The sequence below is a fragment of the Chiloscyllium punctatum genome, chromosome 38 (assembly GCF_047496795.1).
Source record: "Chiloscyllium punctatum isolate Juve2018m chromosome 38, sChiPun1.3, whole genome shotgun sequence".
In the NCBI taxonomy this organism is placed as follows: domain Eukaryota; kingdom Metazoa; phylum Chordata; class Chondrichthyes; order Orectolobiformes; family Hemiscylliidae; genus Chiloscyllium; species Chiloscyllium punctatum.
Window position 1 is genome coordinate 44,285,748 of NC_092776.1, and position 17,679 is coordinate 44,303,426.

General features: G+C 43.2%; 1 protein-coding gene across 2 annotated transcripts in view; it reads right to left on the reverse strand.

Annotated features, from left to right (window-relative positions):
- The window catches only part of LOC140463572 (myoferlin-like), a 231,721-nt gene that overhangs the window by 50,086 nt on the left and 163,956 nt on the right, over positions 1–17,679 (reverse strand). For both annotated transcript variants that reach the window (XM_072557752.1, XM_072557751.1), the window contains 2 exons: positions 14,379–14,467; positions 10,423–10,518 (listed from right to left, as the gene is read on the reverse strand). In XM_072557752.1, the coding sequence (XP_072413853.1) occupies positions 10,423–10,518; positions 14,379–14,467 (185 nt within the window). The remainder of the gene's footprint in view (positions 1–10,422; positions 10,519–14,378; positions 14,468–17,679) is intronic.

Sequence of the window (17,679 nt, forward strand, 5' to 3'; positions counted from 1 at the left end):
CACTGTCTGCCCATGTCCTTTGGATAATTGAGGTTCCTCTGTACTTTCTGGACCTGCATACTAAGATTTTGTGATTTATGCACGAGGACACCCAGATGTCACGGCATCTGGGAGCTCTGCAAACGATCATTTAGAAATTAGACTTTTTTCTATCAAAAATGGACTTTTCCACATTTCCCCACACTGTACTCCATTTGCCAGATCTTTGCCCACTCAGTAACCTATATTCCTTAGGTTGAGTAGGGTGAGGGGTAATCTGGTCGTACCACTCAAAGTTCTAAAAAAGGGCTTGATGGGGTAGGCACCAAAAATGAGTTCCTTTGGTAGGGAACCTCAAACATCAGCTTCAGAATCAAGGAATGATCATTTAGGACTATGATTGGGGGAGAAATTTCAACATGGTTCTAAACCTTTAGAATTCCCTATCTTTAGGGTTATGCATGCTCCATCATCGAGTATACTTCGTCTCTCAGGGAACCAGAGACTGAGAGAAAGCGAGGACTGCAGATGCTGGAGGTCAGAGTCGAGAAGTGTAATGCCACACAGACTTATTTGGGAAAAAGTGCAGTTGGTGCAGATGATTATCATATTCAAGACGAAAGCATGGCTGAGAGGCCATGAGACTCATCCTTGCAACTATGTTCTTACAACAGCCTTAGCATTTTCCAGTGATTAATACATGCATTACTGATGCTCTGTTCCAGGTCAGTTACTTTTAAAGACAGTTTGCACAAAAAGTGCACAGAGGACAAAGACTGCCCAATAAGTTTATCTTCTGAAGTGATCGCGATAGATAAACATTCCTGCGTATACATACAATAGTTGTATTTTTGCAGAGGTGGAGAATTATGTAATGTTATATGTCTAAATGACACCTCTGTGAAATCAGGAGTTTGGAAGTTAGCATTTTAGTGGATCTCTATAGCTTGCCCATTTGGATGGGGAACATCTGACCAGATGTTCCTGCTCAGTTTATAATCCCCCAGTTCCTTTGCGTAAACTGCTAGCAAAGGCAAAATTATAGCAGGTAATGATCATGAAATCACCTGGAGTCATGATCATGTTCTATTGTTAATGCATTAGAGGATGGTAAAATTATTTGGATTGTGACATCCAGAAGCAACACTCTTGGGTCAAACTAAGGAAATTAAGGAATTTGGGTGAAAAGCAAGATTCTTTTGCAGGTAGCAGATCACTTCAGTCTTACAGTATTATCCCGTTGTAGCAGCATTGAGGTGGTCAGTCCAGAAACTTCCTTTGTCTGCACAGTACCCCATCAGCAAAAAGAAACACTGCATTCATAAAGCACTTTTCACATCCTCATGAAATGGAATTTTAAAAATCACTTTTTTTAAAATTGAGAGGACTGGGTGTCTTTGCAATTCCCTACCCAGATGTATACAAATATTCAGTTTTTGTGCATTTTCAAGGTCAGGATACTTAAAGAAAAATTCTCAAGTTAATTAAGGGGAATAGTAAACACAAAACAGAGGAGAAGGGTAGTTCAGTGATCTGGGAACACGGGGGGAAAGTGGAGTTAAGGTCGATGATCATGCTTTGATTAAATAGCTCAAAAAAAAAAGGGATAATACCTAGCCCTACTCTTAAATTTCACACTTCTATCAAATGTCATGCTGTTGTAATAGAATACGGTCACAGACCATAGAACATTCAGCGCAGTACAGACCCTTCAGCCCTGAACGTTGCACTGACCTGTGAAACCAATCTGAAGCCCATCTAACCGACACTTCAATTCTCACCTGCATGCGTATCCAATGACCATTTAAATGCCCTTAAAGTTGGCGAGTCTACTATTGTTGCAGGCAGTGCATTCCACACCCCCTACTACTCAGAGTAAAGAACCTACCTCAGACATCTGTCCTGTATCAACAACCCCTCAATTTAAAGCTATGTCCCCTCATACTAGCCATTACCAGAGGAAAAAGGCTCTCACTGTCCACCCTATCTAATCATCTAACTATCTTGTATGTCTCGATTAAGTCATCTCTCAACCTGTTCTCTCTAATAAAAACAGCCTCAAACCCCTCAACCTTTCCTTGTAAGGCCTTCCCTCCATACCAAGCAGCATCCGAGTAAATCTCCTCTGAACCTTTTCCAAAGCTTCCACATCCTTCCTATAATGTGGTGACCAGGATTGTACACGGTCACACCAGAGTTTTGAACAGCTGCAGCCTGACGTTATGGTTCCGAAATGCAATCCCTCTACTAATAAAAGCTAACACACCCCGTAACCCTTCTTAACAATCCTATCAACCTGGTTAGCAACTTTCAGGGATCTATGTACATGGACACAGATCCCTCTACTCACCTACACTACCAAGAATCTTACCATTAGCCCAATACTCTGCATTCCTGTTATTCCTTCCAAAGTGAAATCACCTCTCACTTTTCCACATTAAACCCCATTTGCCACCTCAGCCCAGCTCTGCAGCTTATTTATGTCTCTCTGTAATCTATAACATCCTTCGGCACTATCCACAACTGTACCGACTTTAGTGTCATCTGCATATTTACTAACCCAGCCTTCTATGCCCTCATCCAGGTCATTTATAAAAATGACAAAGTGGACCCAAAACAGATCCTTGCGGTTCACAACTAGTAACTGAACTCCAGGATGAATATTTCCCATTGACCACCACCTTGCGTCTTCTTTCAGCTAGCCAATTTCTTATCCAAATGGCTAAATCATGCTCAATGCCTCTATTTTGCACAATGGCCTACCATGGGGAACCGTATCAAATGCCTTTCTGAAATCCAAATACACCATGCTTTACCCTTATCCACCTGTTTGGTCACCTTCTCAAAAGAACGCCATAAGATTTGTGAGGCACAACCTACCCTTCACAAAAACATGTTGGCTATCCCTGATCAACTTACTCCTTTCTAGATGATAAATCCTCTCTTATATCTCTTTCCAACACTTTACCCACAACTGAAGTAAGGCTCATGAGTCTATAAATTTCCATAGTTGTCTCTATTCCCCTCCTTGAACAAATGGATCAACATTTGCTATCTGCCACTATTCCTGAAGACAATGAAAACAAAAAGCAAAGTCAAAGGCTCGGCAATCTCCTCCCTAACAGCCCAGAGAATCCTAGGATAAATCCCATTCTACCCATGGGACTTATTTACTTTTACACTTCCAATTGTTAACACCTCCTCGTGAACCTCAATCCCATTTAGTCTAGTAGCTTGTAGCTCAGTATTCTTCTCAACAACATTAGAAAAAGACAATGTGAATACTGGTGAAAAAATTCATTTAGCGCTTCCCCCTTCTCCCCTGACTCCACATACAACTTGCCACTACTATGCTTGATTGGACCTACTCTTACTCTAAATCATTCTTTTATTCCTGATATATCTATAGAAAGCCTTAGGGTTTTCCTTGATCCTATCTGCCAATGATTTCTCATGTCCCCTCCTGGCTCTTAACTCTTTTAGGTCTTTCTGGGCTAACCTGTAACTCTCAAGCATCCTAACGGAGCTTCATTTCTCATTCTAACATAAGCCACCTTCTTCCTCTTGACAAGAGATTCAGCTTCCTTAGTAAACCATGGCTCCCTTGCTCGAGAACTTCCTCCCTGCCTGACAGGTACATACTTATCAAGGACCCACAGTAGCTGTTCCTTGAATAAGCTCCACATTTCAATTGTGCCCATCCCCTGCAGTTTCCCTCTTGCATTCTAAATCTTGCCTAATCACATCTAATTGCCTTTGCCCCCAGCAATAACTCTTGCCCTGCAGTCTATACCCCTCCCTTTCTATTGCTAAAGTAAACATAACCAAACTGTGGTCACTATTACCAAAGTGCTCACCTACCTCCAAACCAAACACCTAGCCGGGTTCATTGTCCAGTACCAAATTTAATGTGGCCTTGCCCCTTGTTGGCCTGTGTGTCAGGAAACCCTCTTGCACACACCTGAAGTACTTGAACTATAGTATTCCCAGTCAGTCAATATAAGATGAAGTCCCCATAACAACTAGCCTTATTTTGGACCTCACTACTCAACCTCCTGTATACTCTTACTACAATTTGGGTTCTGTCCCCCTGCTGAATTAGTTTAATCCCACCTGGACAGCATTAGCAAATCTTTTACAACCACCACCGCCCCCCCCCCCCCCCCCCCGCCGCAGGATATTGGTGGTACCCCTCTGGTTCAGGTGAAGACCATCCTGTTTGAAGAGGTGCCACCTACATCGGGATGACCCCCAATTATCCAGGAATCCAAAACCCACCCTCCTGCACCATCCCTCTAGTCACGTGTTCAACTCCTTTCTCTCCCTATTCCTTGCCTCACTAGTACATGGGACAGGCAACAAACTGAGATAACAACTTTGTCCCAGCTAAGCTTCCACCCTAGCTCCGTGAAGTTCTGCCTTAAATCCCCATATTTCTTCCTACCTATATCGTTGGTACATAAGTGGACCACAACCTGGGGCTGATCCCTCTCCCCCTAAAGGATCCAGAAAACACGATCAGAAACATCACAAACCCTGGCACTGGGGAAGCAACACACCAACCATGAGTCTCTCTCGTTCCAACCAAACCTCCTATCTGTCCCCCTGACTATGGATTCCCCAGTGATATAGCCACATTAGTAAACAATTAGAAAACACTTTGGGTTACAGCAGTATTTTGTCCTGGAGTAAAAATGCAACCTTAACACCTCTTTCCAATCTTAGAATGCACACAGGCCACAACAGCTCCGAATCAGACCCACAGACATTCGGATATAGAACTGGCTCAAAGGTAGAAGACAGAGGGTGGTGGTGGAGGGTTGTTTTTCAGACTGGAGGCCTGTGACCGGTGGAGTGCCACAAAGATTGGTGCTGGATCCACTAAATTTCATCATTTATAAAAATGATTTTGGATAGGAGCTTAAGAGATATATAGTTAGTAAGTTTGCAGATGACCCCATAATTGGAGGTATAGTGAATAGTGAAGAAGGTTACCTCAGATCACAAAAGGGATCTTGATCAGTTGGGTCCATGGGCTGAGAAGTGACAGATGGAGTTTAATTTAGATTGATGTGAGGTGCTGCATTTTGGGAAAGCAAATCTTAGCAGGACTTATACACTTAATGGTAAGGTCCTAGGGAGTGCTGCTGAACAAAGAGACCTTGGAGTGCAGGTTCATAGCTCCTTGAAAGTAGAGTTGCAGATGGATAGATAGTGAAGGCGGCGTTTAGTATGCTTTCCTTTATTGGTCAGCGTATCGAGTACAGCAGTTGGGAGGTCATGTTGCGGCTTTACAGGATATTGGTTAGGCCACTGTTGGAATACTGCATGCAATTCTGGTCTCCTTCCTATTGGACTGATGTTGTGAAATGTGGAAGGGTTCAGAAAAGATTTACAAGGCTGTTGCCAGGGTTGGAGAGGGGTTGAATAGGCTAGGGCTGTTTTCCCTGGAGCGTCAGAGGCTGAGGGGAGATTTATAGACGTCATAAAATCATGAGGCATGGATAGGATAAATAGACAAAGTCTTCTCCCTTGGGTTGGCGAGTCCAGAACTAGAGGGCAGAGTTTTATGGTGAGAGAAGATGATATAGAAGAGACTTAAGAGGCAACTATTCCATGCAGAGGGTGGTACATGCATGGAATAAGCTGCCAGAGGAAGCGATGGAGGCTGGTACAATTGCAACATTTAAAAGGCATCTGGATGGGTACATGAATAGGAAGGGTTTGGAGGGATATGAGCCGGGTGCTGGTAGGTGGGCCTAGATTGGCTTGGGATATCTGGTCGGCATGGACGAGTTGGACTGAAGGGTCTGTTTCCATGCTGTACATCTCTATGACACAGACATGGCCCCTTTGAGGTACAGACTTGAAATCGTGTTTCCTGATGGTGAACATCAAATGATTTTTCAAGTAAAAAAAAAAGTTTCTCTATCAACCAAACTAGGCAGTGAATTTCAACATCCTCCACCTTCTTTTCTTCATGTCCCTCTAATCCTTCTATCAACCTATAACCTTTGAACTGTGCTCCCTAGTAACTTACTCTCTGCTGGACTGAATGGCACCAGTAACATGTCTTCAATCCAAAGACATGGCTTTGGCTTTTGAGGTTTTTGATCTACTATAGAAGATGAAAGTTACTGATTTGTAATAAATTTGTTAATTTATATAAAGTCTCCTCACTTTACTATAGTTGCTTTTCTCATGTTTTGAGATAGTAATCTAAATGGCTGATGAGAAAGCTGTATCAATAAAGTCAATTTTGGTCGCAACTAGTAGAGACACAACTAGTCGAGGTTTAACTAGGGGGTCACCAAACCTCAGGTGAGGGGAAGACGTTGAGAAGGAGAGTCCTTTATAGTAACCTTAGCCAGTGCAGGAATTGAACCCTAATGGATGGTGTCACTCTGCACTGCAAACCAATGGTCGAGCCAACTGAGCTAACCAACTCCTAGCTCTTCCCATGACTGGAAAGACAACTTTTAGGTGATCATAGCAACAAGCTCTGAAAGACTTCAGACAATTTAATTCATGGAATTAGCCCAAACTTAACCAATGTTGAGGAGCCATTTCTTGGGTACGGTACACATTGCAAAGATTTTGTAAAGAGGTGATCACAAATCGATAACTATATCCAGTGATAACCATAATCATAAATTCTCCAGTATTACACAGGATCTTAATCTCTATAGCAATGCATGCGATTTATATTGACTATTTGAAAATGAATTCAAATTAACCTTCAACTTAACTTGATCGTACATATGCTAAAATAAGCAAAACGATATCTGTTCCTACACGGTTATGTTTCTAACACTTTCAACACCACCCTCCAAACATGTCCTTCTCGGTGATAGAGAACAAGGGAAGCAAATCCCTGCCAATTCCTATCCAAGCCCTACACTATCCTTAATTATACAAGGAGAATGCGGCAGTTCTCCATCACCTTCTCAAAAGGCAACTCAATGGGCCACGAATGTTGGCCTGGTCAGTAATGCCCACTTCTAAACAAACAAAGAAATTCTGACCCACAGTGCTAGACAAGAAAGGGATGCAATCAGAGCTCGAATCCAAAGTTACAATCCCCTCCTGAGGCAAGTTAGTGCTCTGCCACAAACAGGTAAAAACAATGACTGCAGATGCTGGAAACCAGATTCTGGATTAAAGTGGTGCTGGAAAAGCACAGCAGTTCAGACAGCGTCCGAGCAGCAGGAAAATTGACGTTTCGGGCAAAAGCCCTTCATCAGGAATACAGGCAGAGTGCCTGAAGGGTGGAAAGATAACAGACAGGAGGGTGGGGGTGGGGAGAAAGTAGCATAGAGTACAATGGGTGGATGGGGGGGGGGGGGGGGAAATGGTGGGATGAAGGTGATAGGACAGAGAGGAGGGTAGAGTGGATAGGTGGAAAAGGAAGATAGGCAGGTAGGACAAGTCATGGGGACAGTGCTGAGCTGGAAGTTTGGAACTGGGGCGAGGTGGGGGGGGGGGGGGGGGGGGGGGGGGGGTGGTGGGGAGGGAAAAAAGGGGCAATGAGGAAACTGTTGAAGTCCACATTGATGCCCTGGGTTTGAAGTGTTCCGAGGCGGAAGATGAGGCGTTCTTCCTTCAGGCACCTGGTGGTGAGGGTGCGGCGGTGAAGGAGGTCCAGGACCTCCATGTCCTCAGCAGAGTGGGAGGGGGAGTTGAAATGTTGGGCCACAGGGCGGTGTGGTTGATTGGTGTAGGTGCCTCAGATGTTCCCTAAAGTGCTCTGTTAAGAGGTGTCCAGTCTCCCAAATGTAGAGGAGACCGCATCGGGAGCAATGGATACAATAAATGATAATGGTGGATGTGCAGGTAAAAAACTTTGATGGATGTGGAAGGCTCCTTTAAGGCCTTGGATGGAGGTGAGGGAGGTGGTGTGGGGCACAGGTTTTGCAATTCCTGCAGTGGCAGGGGAAGGGGCGAAGAAGGTGCCATAACCAGAAGCCTGTAAAACATGACATCTTAGCGAAGATAAGCGGGAAAACAGAGGACTGGGAAGCTTTTAAAGAACAACAGAGGATTAGTAAGAAGGAAATACGCAGAGAAAAAATGAGGTACGAAGGTAAACTGGCCAGGAATATAAAGGAGGATAGTAAAAGCTTTTTTAGGTATGTCCAAGGCAAAAAAATGGTTAGGACAAAAATTGGGCCCTTGAAGACAGAAGCAGGGGAATATATTACTGGGAACGAAGAAATGGCAGAGGAATTAAATGGGTACTTCAGATCTGTGTTCACTGGGGAAGACACAAGCAATCTCCCTGAGGTAACAGTGGCTGAAGGACCTGAACTTAAGGGAATTTCTATTTGCCAGGATTTGGTGTTGGAGAGACTGTTAGGTCTGAAGGTTGATAAGTCTCCGGGACCTGATGGCCTGCATCCCAGGGTACTGAAGGAGGTGGCTCGGGAAATCGTGGATGCGCTGGTGATTATTTTCCAGAGTTCAATAGAATCGGGGTCGGTTCCTGAGGATTGGAGGGCGGCTAATGTTGTGCCACTTTTTAAGAAGGGTGGGCGGGAGAAAGCAGGAAATTATAGACCAGTTAGTCTGACCTCAGTGGTGGGAAAGATGCTGGAGTCTATTATAAAGGATGAAATTACGGCACATCTGGATAATAGTAACAGGATAGGACAGAGTCAGCATGGATTTATGAAGGGGAAATCATGCTTGACTAATCTTCTGGAATTTTTTGAGGATGTAACTCGGAAGATGGACGAGGGAGATCCAGTGGATGTAGTGTACCTGGACTTTCAGAAAGCTTTTGATAAAGTCCCACACAAGAGGTTAGTGAGTAAAATTAGGGTGCACGGGATTGGGGGCAAAGTACTAAATTGGATAGAGAATTGGTTGGCTAATAGGAAACAAAGGGTAGTGATTAACGGCTCCATTTCGAAATGGCAGGCAGTGACCAGTGGGGTACCGCAGGGATCCGTGCTGGGACCGCAGCTTTTTACAATATATGTAAATGATATAGAAGATGGTATCAGCAATAACATTAGCAAATTTGCTGATGACACAAAGCTAGGTGGTAGGGTGAAATGTGATGAGGATGTTAGGGGATTACAGGGTGACCTGGACAAGTTAGGTGAGTGGGCAGATGCATGGCAGATGCAGTTTAATGTGGATAAATGTCTGGTTATCCACTTTGGTGGCAAGAACAGGAAGGCAGATTACTACCTCAATGGTATCAAATTAGGTAAAGGGGCTGTTCAGAGAGATCTGGGTGTTCTTGTCCACCAGTCAATGAAGGCAAGCATGCAGGTACAGCAGGTCGTGAAGAAGGCTAATAGCATGCTGGCCTTCATAACAAGAGGGATGGAGTATAGAAGCAAAGAGGTGCTTCTGCAGCTGTACAGGGCCCTGGTGAGACCACACCTGGAGTACTGTGTACAGTTCTGGTCTCCAAATTTGAGGAAAGACATTTTGGCTATTGAGGGAGTGCAGCGTAGGTTCACGAGGTCAATTCCTGGAATGGCAGGATTGCCTTACACGGAAAGACTGAAGCGATTGGGCTTGTATACCCTTGAGTTTAGAAGACTGAGAGGGGATCTGATTGAAACGTATAGGATTATGAAAGGACTGGACACTCTGGCAGGAGGGAACATATTTCTGTTGATGGGGGAGTGCCGAACCAGAGGACAACTTAAAAATACGGGGTAGACCATTTAGGACAGAGATGAGGAGAAACTACTTCACCCAGAGAGTGGTGGCTGTGTGGAATGCTCTGCCCCAGAGGGCAGTGGAGGCCCAGTCTCAGGATTCATTTAAGAAAGAATTGGATAGAGCTCTTAAAGATAGTGGAGTCAAGGGGTATGGAGATAAGGCTGGAACAGGATACTGATTAGGAATGATCAGCCATGATCATATTGAATGGCGGTGCAGGCTCGAAGGGCAGAATGGCCTACTCCTGCATCTATTGTCTACTCATCCTTCACTTCAGTAAGCAAGGCTCCAAAACAGGTGCAATATTGGAGATTGGACTGCAAAGATTTTCTTTTGAGCAATTTGATATTTTGTTGGGTAGCATCAATCACATACCTGAAGGACATATGCAAGTCCATACAGGAAATTAAATTCAGACCGTTTGCCTAGAACTCCCACCTGCAGTGTTTTTGAACTGACTGTATGGCAACTGTCAGCAAGATCACGAGCCTTCCAAGATTTACAAATCTTTCAATCAGTCCATTCATAAAAGTAATAGCCCAAGCATTAGTGTCATCTCTTGGGTCTCATTTGGCCTGCCCATGAACTTCACTTCACTTGCACTACCAATCTGACAGGAGTACAGCCACAGTAAATAATGTAGTAAACAGAAGCAATAAAATCAAACATTAGGTCTTGACTAGCTTTTAAGAAATAAAGTATGTTGCTTTGCACCTGTTAAAAGCCCTTACGCACCAAAACATATTAGAATTACCTACTTACCCCTTCACATAGATATCACTCATTTCTTCTCCTGTAATGCTGGTTTCATCCAGAATAACATCACTGGTATTCCAGATTACACAGCGAAGGAAATACCTGAAATGAACCACATGAAGTGACCACATTAAGTGCTGAATGTTGTATGGGAACCAGACCAAATTTCTCTTCAACTAGCTGTTTAAAATTTGCATAAAAAGGATTTGGGAGCTCATATTTAAAATCTTAGCAATTACCATGCGATTTTACCCAGTGAATACTTTACATTCTAACTAGTCTGAAAGATGCATTAGCCCATTTAAAACATCCAGGTGTTGATCCTTCAAAACAACAATGTGGAATTGGACACACTGTGTTCATACAATTAATTTCAACTCAGGTTTCACTGTACTGTTTTCTCCAAGGCTCTTAACTCAGCTGGGAGAGTCAAGACAATGGAGGAGAAGACAACATAGTCAAAGCCAAGATCATTTCAGATCAGATATTCACCTTGCCATTTTTCTACCAGTTATAATTAATTGCACAGCAGCATTGGTCCATTTCCCATTTGTAGCACAAATGTGCTGCGATGCCAAGCCGGTCAGAATCAACTCATTCTTCATCGGCTAGCGCTTGGATTTTCATGCAGGAATGGGGAAAACTCAAGTCGGGCGCCTCTGGCAGTTTCTGGAACACAAGGTCCCAATGCAATGTAAAAAGGTGCAAACGGAGTAGATAGCTAAAAAGGGGAGAAACTTCTGGTGGTACCTCAGGGAGCAGGTTCCACCTCAGGAGATCTTCTGGCTTATACAACTAGATGGCAGCTCTGTCGGCCCAACAGTGCTGGGTTATGAGCATGATCACTGCAGGGACATGGACAGCCCCAAAATGAAAGGAGGCCAGACTTCAGCAAACCCAGGGTACTGCCTAGAGCAGGCAGGCCCTGGGTGAGACAGATGAGGGGCTAGAGGTTATGGGGATAGGTAAAAGGAGAATTAAGACACTTCTTTTGGGCTACGGGGCTACCCTATATTAGGCTCAGTACTTTTGCAAAGAGGTCGCACCACCCCACTCCCTTCCTCAACATACAAAGCTGCTGAGCTTCTCGACTGGAACAGGCCTACCCCTGCTGTAGGTGAAATGGGCCAGTCCTATCTTTATCATGCCCCCGCCATTCTCTCCCATTCTTAGAATTTGAGATATGGTGGGGCCAGCAGAGCAGGCAATGCACTGTAAAAATGTTCGTTTTAAAACAAAGCCCCATCCATCTTCAAAAGTGCACGACCGAGCCTTCAATTTGATGTTTCTCAAACCAAATTCCTGCCTCTGTTGCAACATGGAAATTTGCCCATAGCAACTTGCCCCGCATTATTAAATGCTACTCAGCTTAAAAACTGACTCTATATAAAGCACATCTAAACTGGGTGGGAACATTTAACCTTTATTTTCCTTGACATACCACATTCAGCATAATGGGTTCATTTGCTCAGTAGTAATGGAATCAACTAAATGCGACTCTAATCATAATTAGCTAAAGGACAGATGACACCAAAATTGGAGGTGTAGTGGACAGCAAAAAATTTACCTCAGTACAATGAGATCTTTGTCAAATGGGCCAATAGGCTGAGTGGTGGCAGATGGAGTTTAATTTCGATAAATGTGAGGTGCTGCATTTTGGAAAGGCAGATCAGGGCAGGACTTACACACTTACATGGCAAGATCCTTGGGAGGGATGCTGAACAAAGACCTTGGAGTGCAGGTTCACAGTTCCTGGAAAGTACAGTTCCAGGTAGATAGGATAGTGAAGGTGGTGTTTGGTATGCTTGCCTTTATTGGTCATTGCACGGAATATAGGAGTTGGGAGATCATTTTGCAGCTGCACAGGACATGGGTTAGGCCACTTTTGGAATACTGTGCACAATTCTGGTCTCCCTGCAAAAGGAACGATGTTGCGAGACTTGAAAGGGTTCAGAAAAGCTTTACATGGATGTTGCCTGGGTTGGAGGGTTTGAGCTATAGGGAAAGGCTGAATAAGCTGGGATTTTCCCCTGGAGTGTCAGGGGCTGAGGGGTGACCTCAGAGGTTTATAAAACCATGAGGGGCATAGATAGAATTAATTGCCAAGATCTTTTCCTTGGGGTGGGGGAGTCCCAAAACTAGAAGCATAGGTTTAAGGTGAGATAGAAAGATTCAAAAAGGCACCTAAGGGGCAACCTTTTCCACACAGAATTACAACATTTAAAATGCATCTGGATAGGTATAAGGAATAGGAAGGGTTCAGAGGGATATGGGTCAAATGGTGGAAAAATGGGATTAGGTTTATACAGGGTGTCTGGACAAATTGACTGAAGGGCTGCTTCCTTGCTGTACATTTCTCTGACTTTATGGCTGTAAAACATTTGGAAATGTTGTACAAGACAGAAACCACTAATGGCATCTAACATTTCCCATTTCATCACTCAGGACTTAGTACTTATTTCAAGACACATGTATCGCACTTAAACTATATCAACATAACTCAAAACATTGGCAGTGAGAAATATAAACCTATGTCACCTTTTCATGCCGTCAATAGAACACAACAGTGCTTTACAGGCCCTTCAGCCCTTGACATTGAGCCGACCTGTGAAACAAATCAGAAGCCCATCTAACCTACACTATTTCATTCTCATCCATTTGCTTATCCAATAACCATTTAAATGCCCTTAAAGTTGGTGAGTCTACCACTGTTGCAGGCAGTGCACTCCACACCCCGACTACTCAAAGTAAAGAAACTACTTGACATCTGACCTATATGCATGAACCCTCAATTTAAAGCTACGTCCCCTTGTGCTAGCCATCGCCATCCAAGGAAAAAGACTCTCACTGTCCACCCTATCTAACCCTCCGATTATCTTATGTGTCAATTAAGTCACCTCTCAACAACCTCCTCTCTAACGAGAGCAGCCTCAAGTCCCTCAACCTTTTATCCTAAGACCTTCCCTCCACACCCCTGGCAACATCATACTAAGTCTCCTCTGAAACTTTTCCAAAGCTTTCACATCCTTTCGATAATACGGTGACCAGAACTGAACACAATACTCCAAGTGCAGCCGCACTGGAGTTTTGTACAGCTGCAGCATGACCTCATGGTTCCAAATTTCAAACCCTCTACCAAAAAAAAACTAACACACCATATGTCATCATAACCCTATCAACCTTGGTGATAACTTTTAAGGATGTAAATGGACACCAAGATCTTTGTTCACCTACACTACCAAGAATCTTACCATTAGCCCAGTACTCTGCATTCCTGTTATTCCTTCCAAAGTGAAATCACCTCACACTTTTCTGCATTAAACTCCATTTGCTACCTCTTAGCCCAGCTCTGCAGCTTATCTATGTCCCTCTGTAACCTACAACATCCTTCAAAACACTATCCACAACTGTACTGACCTTGGTGTCATCTGCAAATTTACTAACCCATCCTTCTAAAACCCTCATTCAGGTCATTTATAAAAAGTGACAAACAGCAGTGGCCCCAATCCAGATCCTTGCAGTGCATCACTAGTAACTGAACTTCAGGATGAACATTTCCCACCAAGCACCACCCTCTGCCTTCTTTCAGCTAGCCTATTTCTGATCCAAACCACTAAATCACCCTCAATCCCATGCCTCTATTTTCTGCAATAGCCTACTGTGGGGAATCTTATAAAATGCCATACCAAAATCTGTGTGCACCACATAAACCACTTTACCCTCATCCATCTGTTTAGTCACCTTCTCAATAGAAAACAATTCAAGAAGGAAAAAAAAATCATGACCTATCACCCAAAACACACCGTGCATAAAGAGACCAGGTGCCGGAAAGAACAGCTTTTGTCAGTCAACAAATGGATTTCATAGGCCAACAAACAATATACATTGTATTCTCAACAGTCACACCAAGACTTAACATGGATTTAATATGGACTAAATTGATACTGATACAGTTAACTTACTTTTTGGGTTTTCGGGGAGTGATGTCGAATGGTGGTCCAGGGGGGCCGAGACTCATTGGGTAAACATCAACCCACATCTGAAGCTTTCCCTAAGAAAATAAAGACACAACATTTAGAATAATAGAATTATGCAGCAGAGAAAACAGACCCTTCTGTCCAACTCGTCAACGCCAGTTATCCCAAATAAATCTAGTCTCATTTGTTAGCATTTGGCCCATATCCCTCAAAACCCTACCAATTCATACACCTATCCAGATGCCCTTTAAAATATTGTAATTGTACCAGCCTCCACCACTTCCTCTGACAGCTCATTCCATACACACACCACCCCCTGCATGAAAAAGTTGCATCGCAGGTCCCTTTTTAATCTTTCCCCTCTCACCTTAAACCTATGCCCTCTAGCTTTGGACTCCCCCAACCTGGGGAAAAGACCATGGCTATTCACCCTATCTATGCCCCTCATGATTTTATAGACATCTATAAAAAGGTCACCCCTCAGCCTCCAATGCTCCAGGGGACAAAAGCCATAGCCTATTCAGCCTCTCCCTAAAAGCTCAACCTTTCCATACCTGGCAACATCCTTGTAAAATTTTTGGAACCCTTTCAAGTTTAGCAACATCCTTGCTATAGCAGGGAGACCAGAATTGAACACAGACCACTTTAGCATATTGACCAGTGTTCCGTATGACTGTACGTGATCTCCTAACTCCTAAACTCCGTGCACAGACCAATGAAGGCAAGCATGCCAAACACCTTATGGACCATCCTGTCTACCTGTAGTTCCACTCACAAGGAACTGTGTGCCTGCACGCCTAGGTCCCTTCATTTATGAAAAACGTTATTTGCAGCCTCTCACAAAAGAGATCACTAACTATTCAGATTAGCACTAATGTCAGTATTAAAGTGAATATTAGAATGCCAGTTCTCTTTTCATTTACAAGTTAGACACAGGTCAGAATTCATACCACAAAGTGAACATCAGAAAATTTGTTTAGTGCATTCGGTTAAGCATCTTAAATTCTCTGCTCAATTACTGGAACTATCTTGCTCTTGAATGTTTGAAAAATTGTTTTGCGGGTAAGATTGATAAACTGGAATTTCACTAGTGAGGAATATAAAAACTGACAAGAGATTTAAGTATAAAATGAAAGCGAGGTCAAAGTGAACATACGTCCCTTAGAAAATTATTCTCGGGAGATAATTATGGTGAAAATAAAGAGTTAAAGACCTTTTTAAAAAAAACTTTTATGGTGGAAGATATTTCAAATATTTAATTACTGAAGAATAGGTAATTAGGTACCACCCCCATCACTAAAGAAACCATATTAGACATCCTAACGGAGCTAAAGGGAGGCAAGTGCCTTGGCTCTGATGGCTTGTATCCTGATTTCCGTAATAGTAGTAGTAAATAGAGAGTGTGTGAATGCTTTGGTTGTAATTTTCCAAACTTTCTTGGACTCTGGAGAAGTACCAGAGAATTGGAAAACTACTAAATGTGACACTTCTATTCAAAAAAGTGCAGGAAAGCAAAAAAAGTGGGCAACTATTGGCCAATTAGACCAACAGCTATTGTAAAAATATTGGAATCAATTAAGTAATAGCATCATATTGGGAAAATCCATCTATTTAAGCAGAATCAGCAGAGCTTCATGAAAGGGAAATCATGCCTGACTAAATTTAATAAAATGCTTTGAGAAGTCGCAGCCAGTGTTAATAGAGGAGAATTCATGGACGTGTTGCATTTAGACTTCCTAAAAAAGATTTTCAACAAGAATAAAAAAGTCATTAGATCAGAGGACACTGTGCTTGAAATAGCCTATTTCTTTTCAGGAATACACTAACAGGCAGAAAACAGAGAGTGGGGGTAAAGAAGTATTTCAGGTTGGTGACTTGTACCTGGTGACCTTCCACAGGGATCAGTGCTGGGACTACAACTTGTTGCAATCAAACGGAAAGGGGAGAAAGAGGGATAGGATGAAATAGGGGGAAGAAAGGAAAAGGAAGTGGGATTAAAAAAATGGGAGAGAAGAAAGGAAAACTTCTGTTGGTCTTAACCCCCTGCTTAGTGCACACCTCAGACACAAAGCATCGAAAGATTTTTTTTTAAACTGAAGGTGCTGCATACAATTTCAAGTTGTAATTGTGCCTTCGATTCCCTCTTCCTTTCAAGTAGGCAAATCAATGCTGATAATGCAGTTTGACATTTGCTTCAGGTAATAGTTTCTTTGAGCAGATCTAAATTTTCTTGGATGTCTGGTGTTGACTGCACATCTTAACATCGTCACGCTGCCAAACTGTGTTTGAAAACTGCAACTTGTTTCTCACAGATTTGAAATAGCAACAGGACCAACTTGTAGGACACAAAAAGAGTCTATTTGCCACCCAACTGAAGTTGAATATTGGTCAGAAATATACACTGGATCAGTGCCTTTAGCCACATCTTGGCTGGTGAGCTATTACCCAGTAGGAATCGAAGGGGAATATTCTAGAATGCTTATCTGTTAACCTTTGTGGAAAAGTTAAAACATTTCACATGGCTGAAGATCAACAGCAAAAACATGAAAAGCCGAAGTGCTCACACACCTCGTGTGGGTAGTTTTGCCCGACTCACCCGGAGGTCAGGCAATCAACAGTTGGACATCAAGTTCTATACGATTCAGTGTTGCACACACTACACGAATACCAGTCGAAACGTGTGGTGCTGGAAAAGCACAGCAAGTCAGGCAGCATCTGAGGAGCAGGAGAGTCAACATTTTGAGCATGTGCTCTAATGAAGAACTCAATGAGCTGCCAGAGGAAGTGGTGGAGGCTAGTACAATTGCAACATTTAAGAAGCATTTGGATGGGTATATGAATAGGAAGGATTTGGAGGGATATGGGCCGGGTGCTGGCAGGTGGGACTAGATTGGGTTGGGATATCTGGTCGGTATGGATGGGTTGGACTGAAGGGTCTGTTTACATGCTGTACATCTCCATGACTCATGCCTGAAACGTCGACTCTGCTGCTCCTCAGATGCTGCCTGACCAGCTGCGCTTTTCCAGCGCCACACTTTGACTCTGATCTGCTGTCTGTACTTTCTCCACTGCATTGATACCAGAAAGGCATAGACAACAACCTTAATCCTGGAGGTATCACTCCAGGTAACTATGTTAAAAAAGAGACAGAAATCAATAATACTCATGGGCATCATAGGGGATTGATCATTGACAATTAAATACTTAATACTGCAGAACTGCACAGGGTCAGCAAAACCAAATTCACCCAAATGTGATCAATTGCACAGAGCAAACCCACATCAAA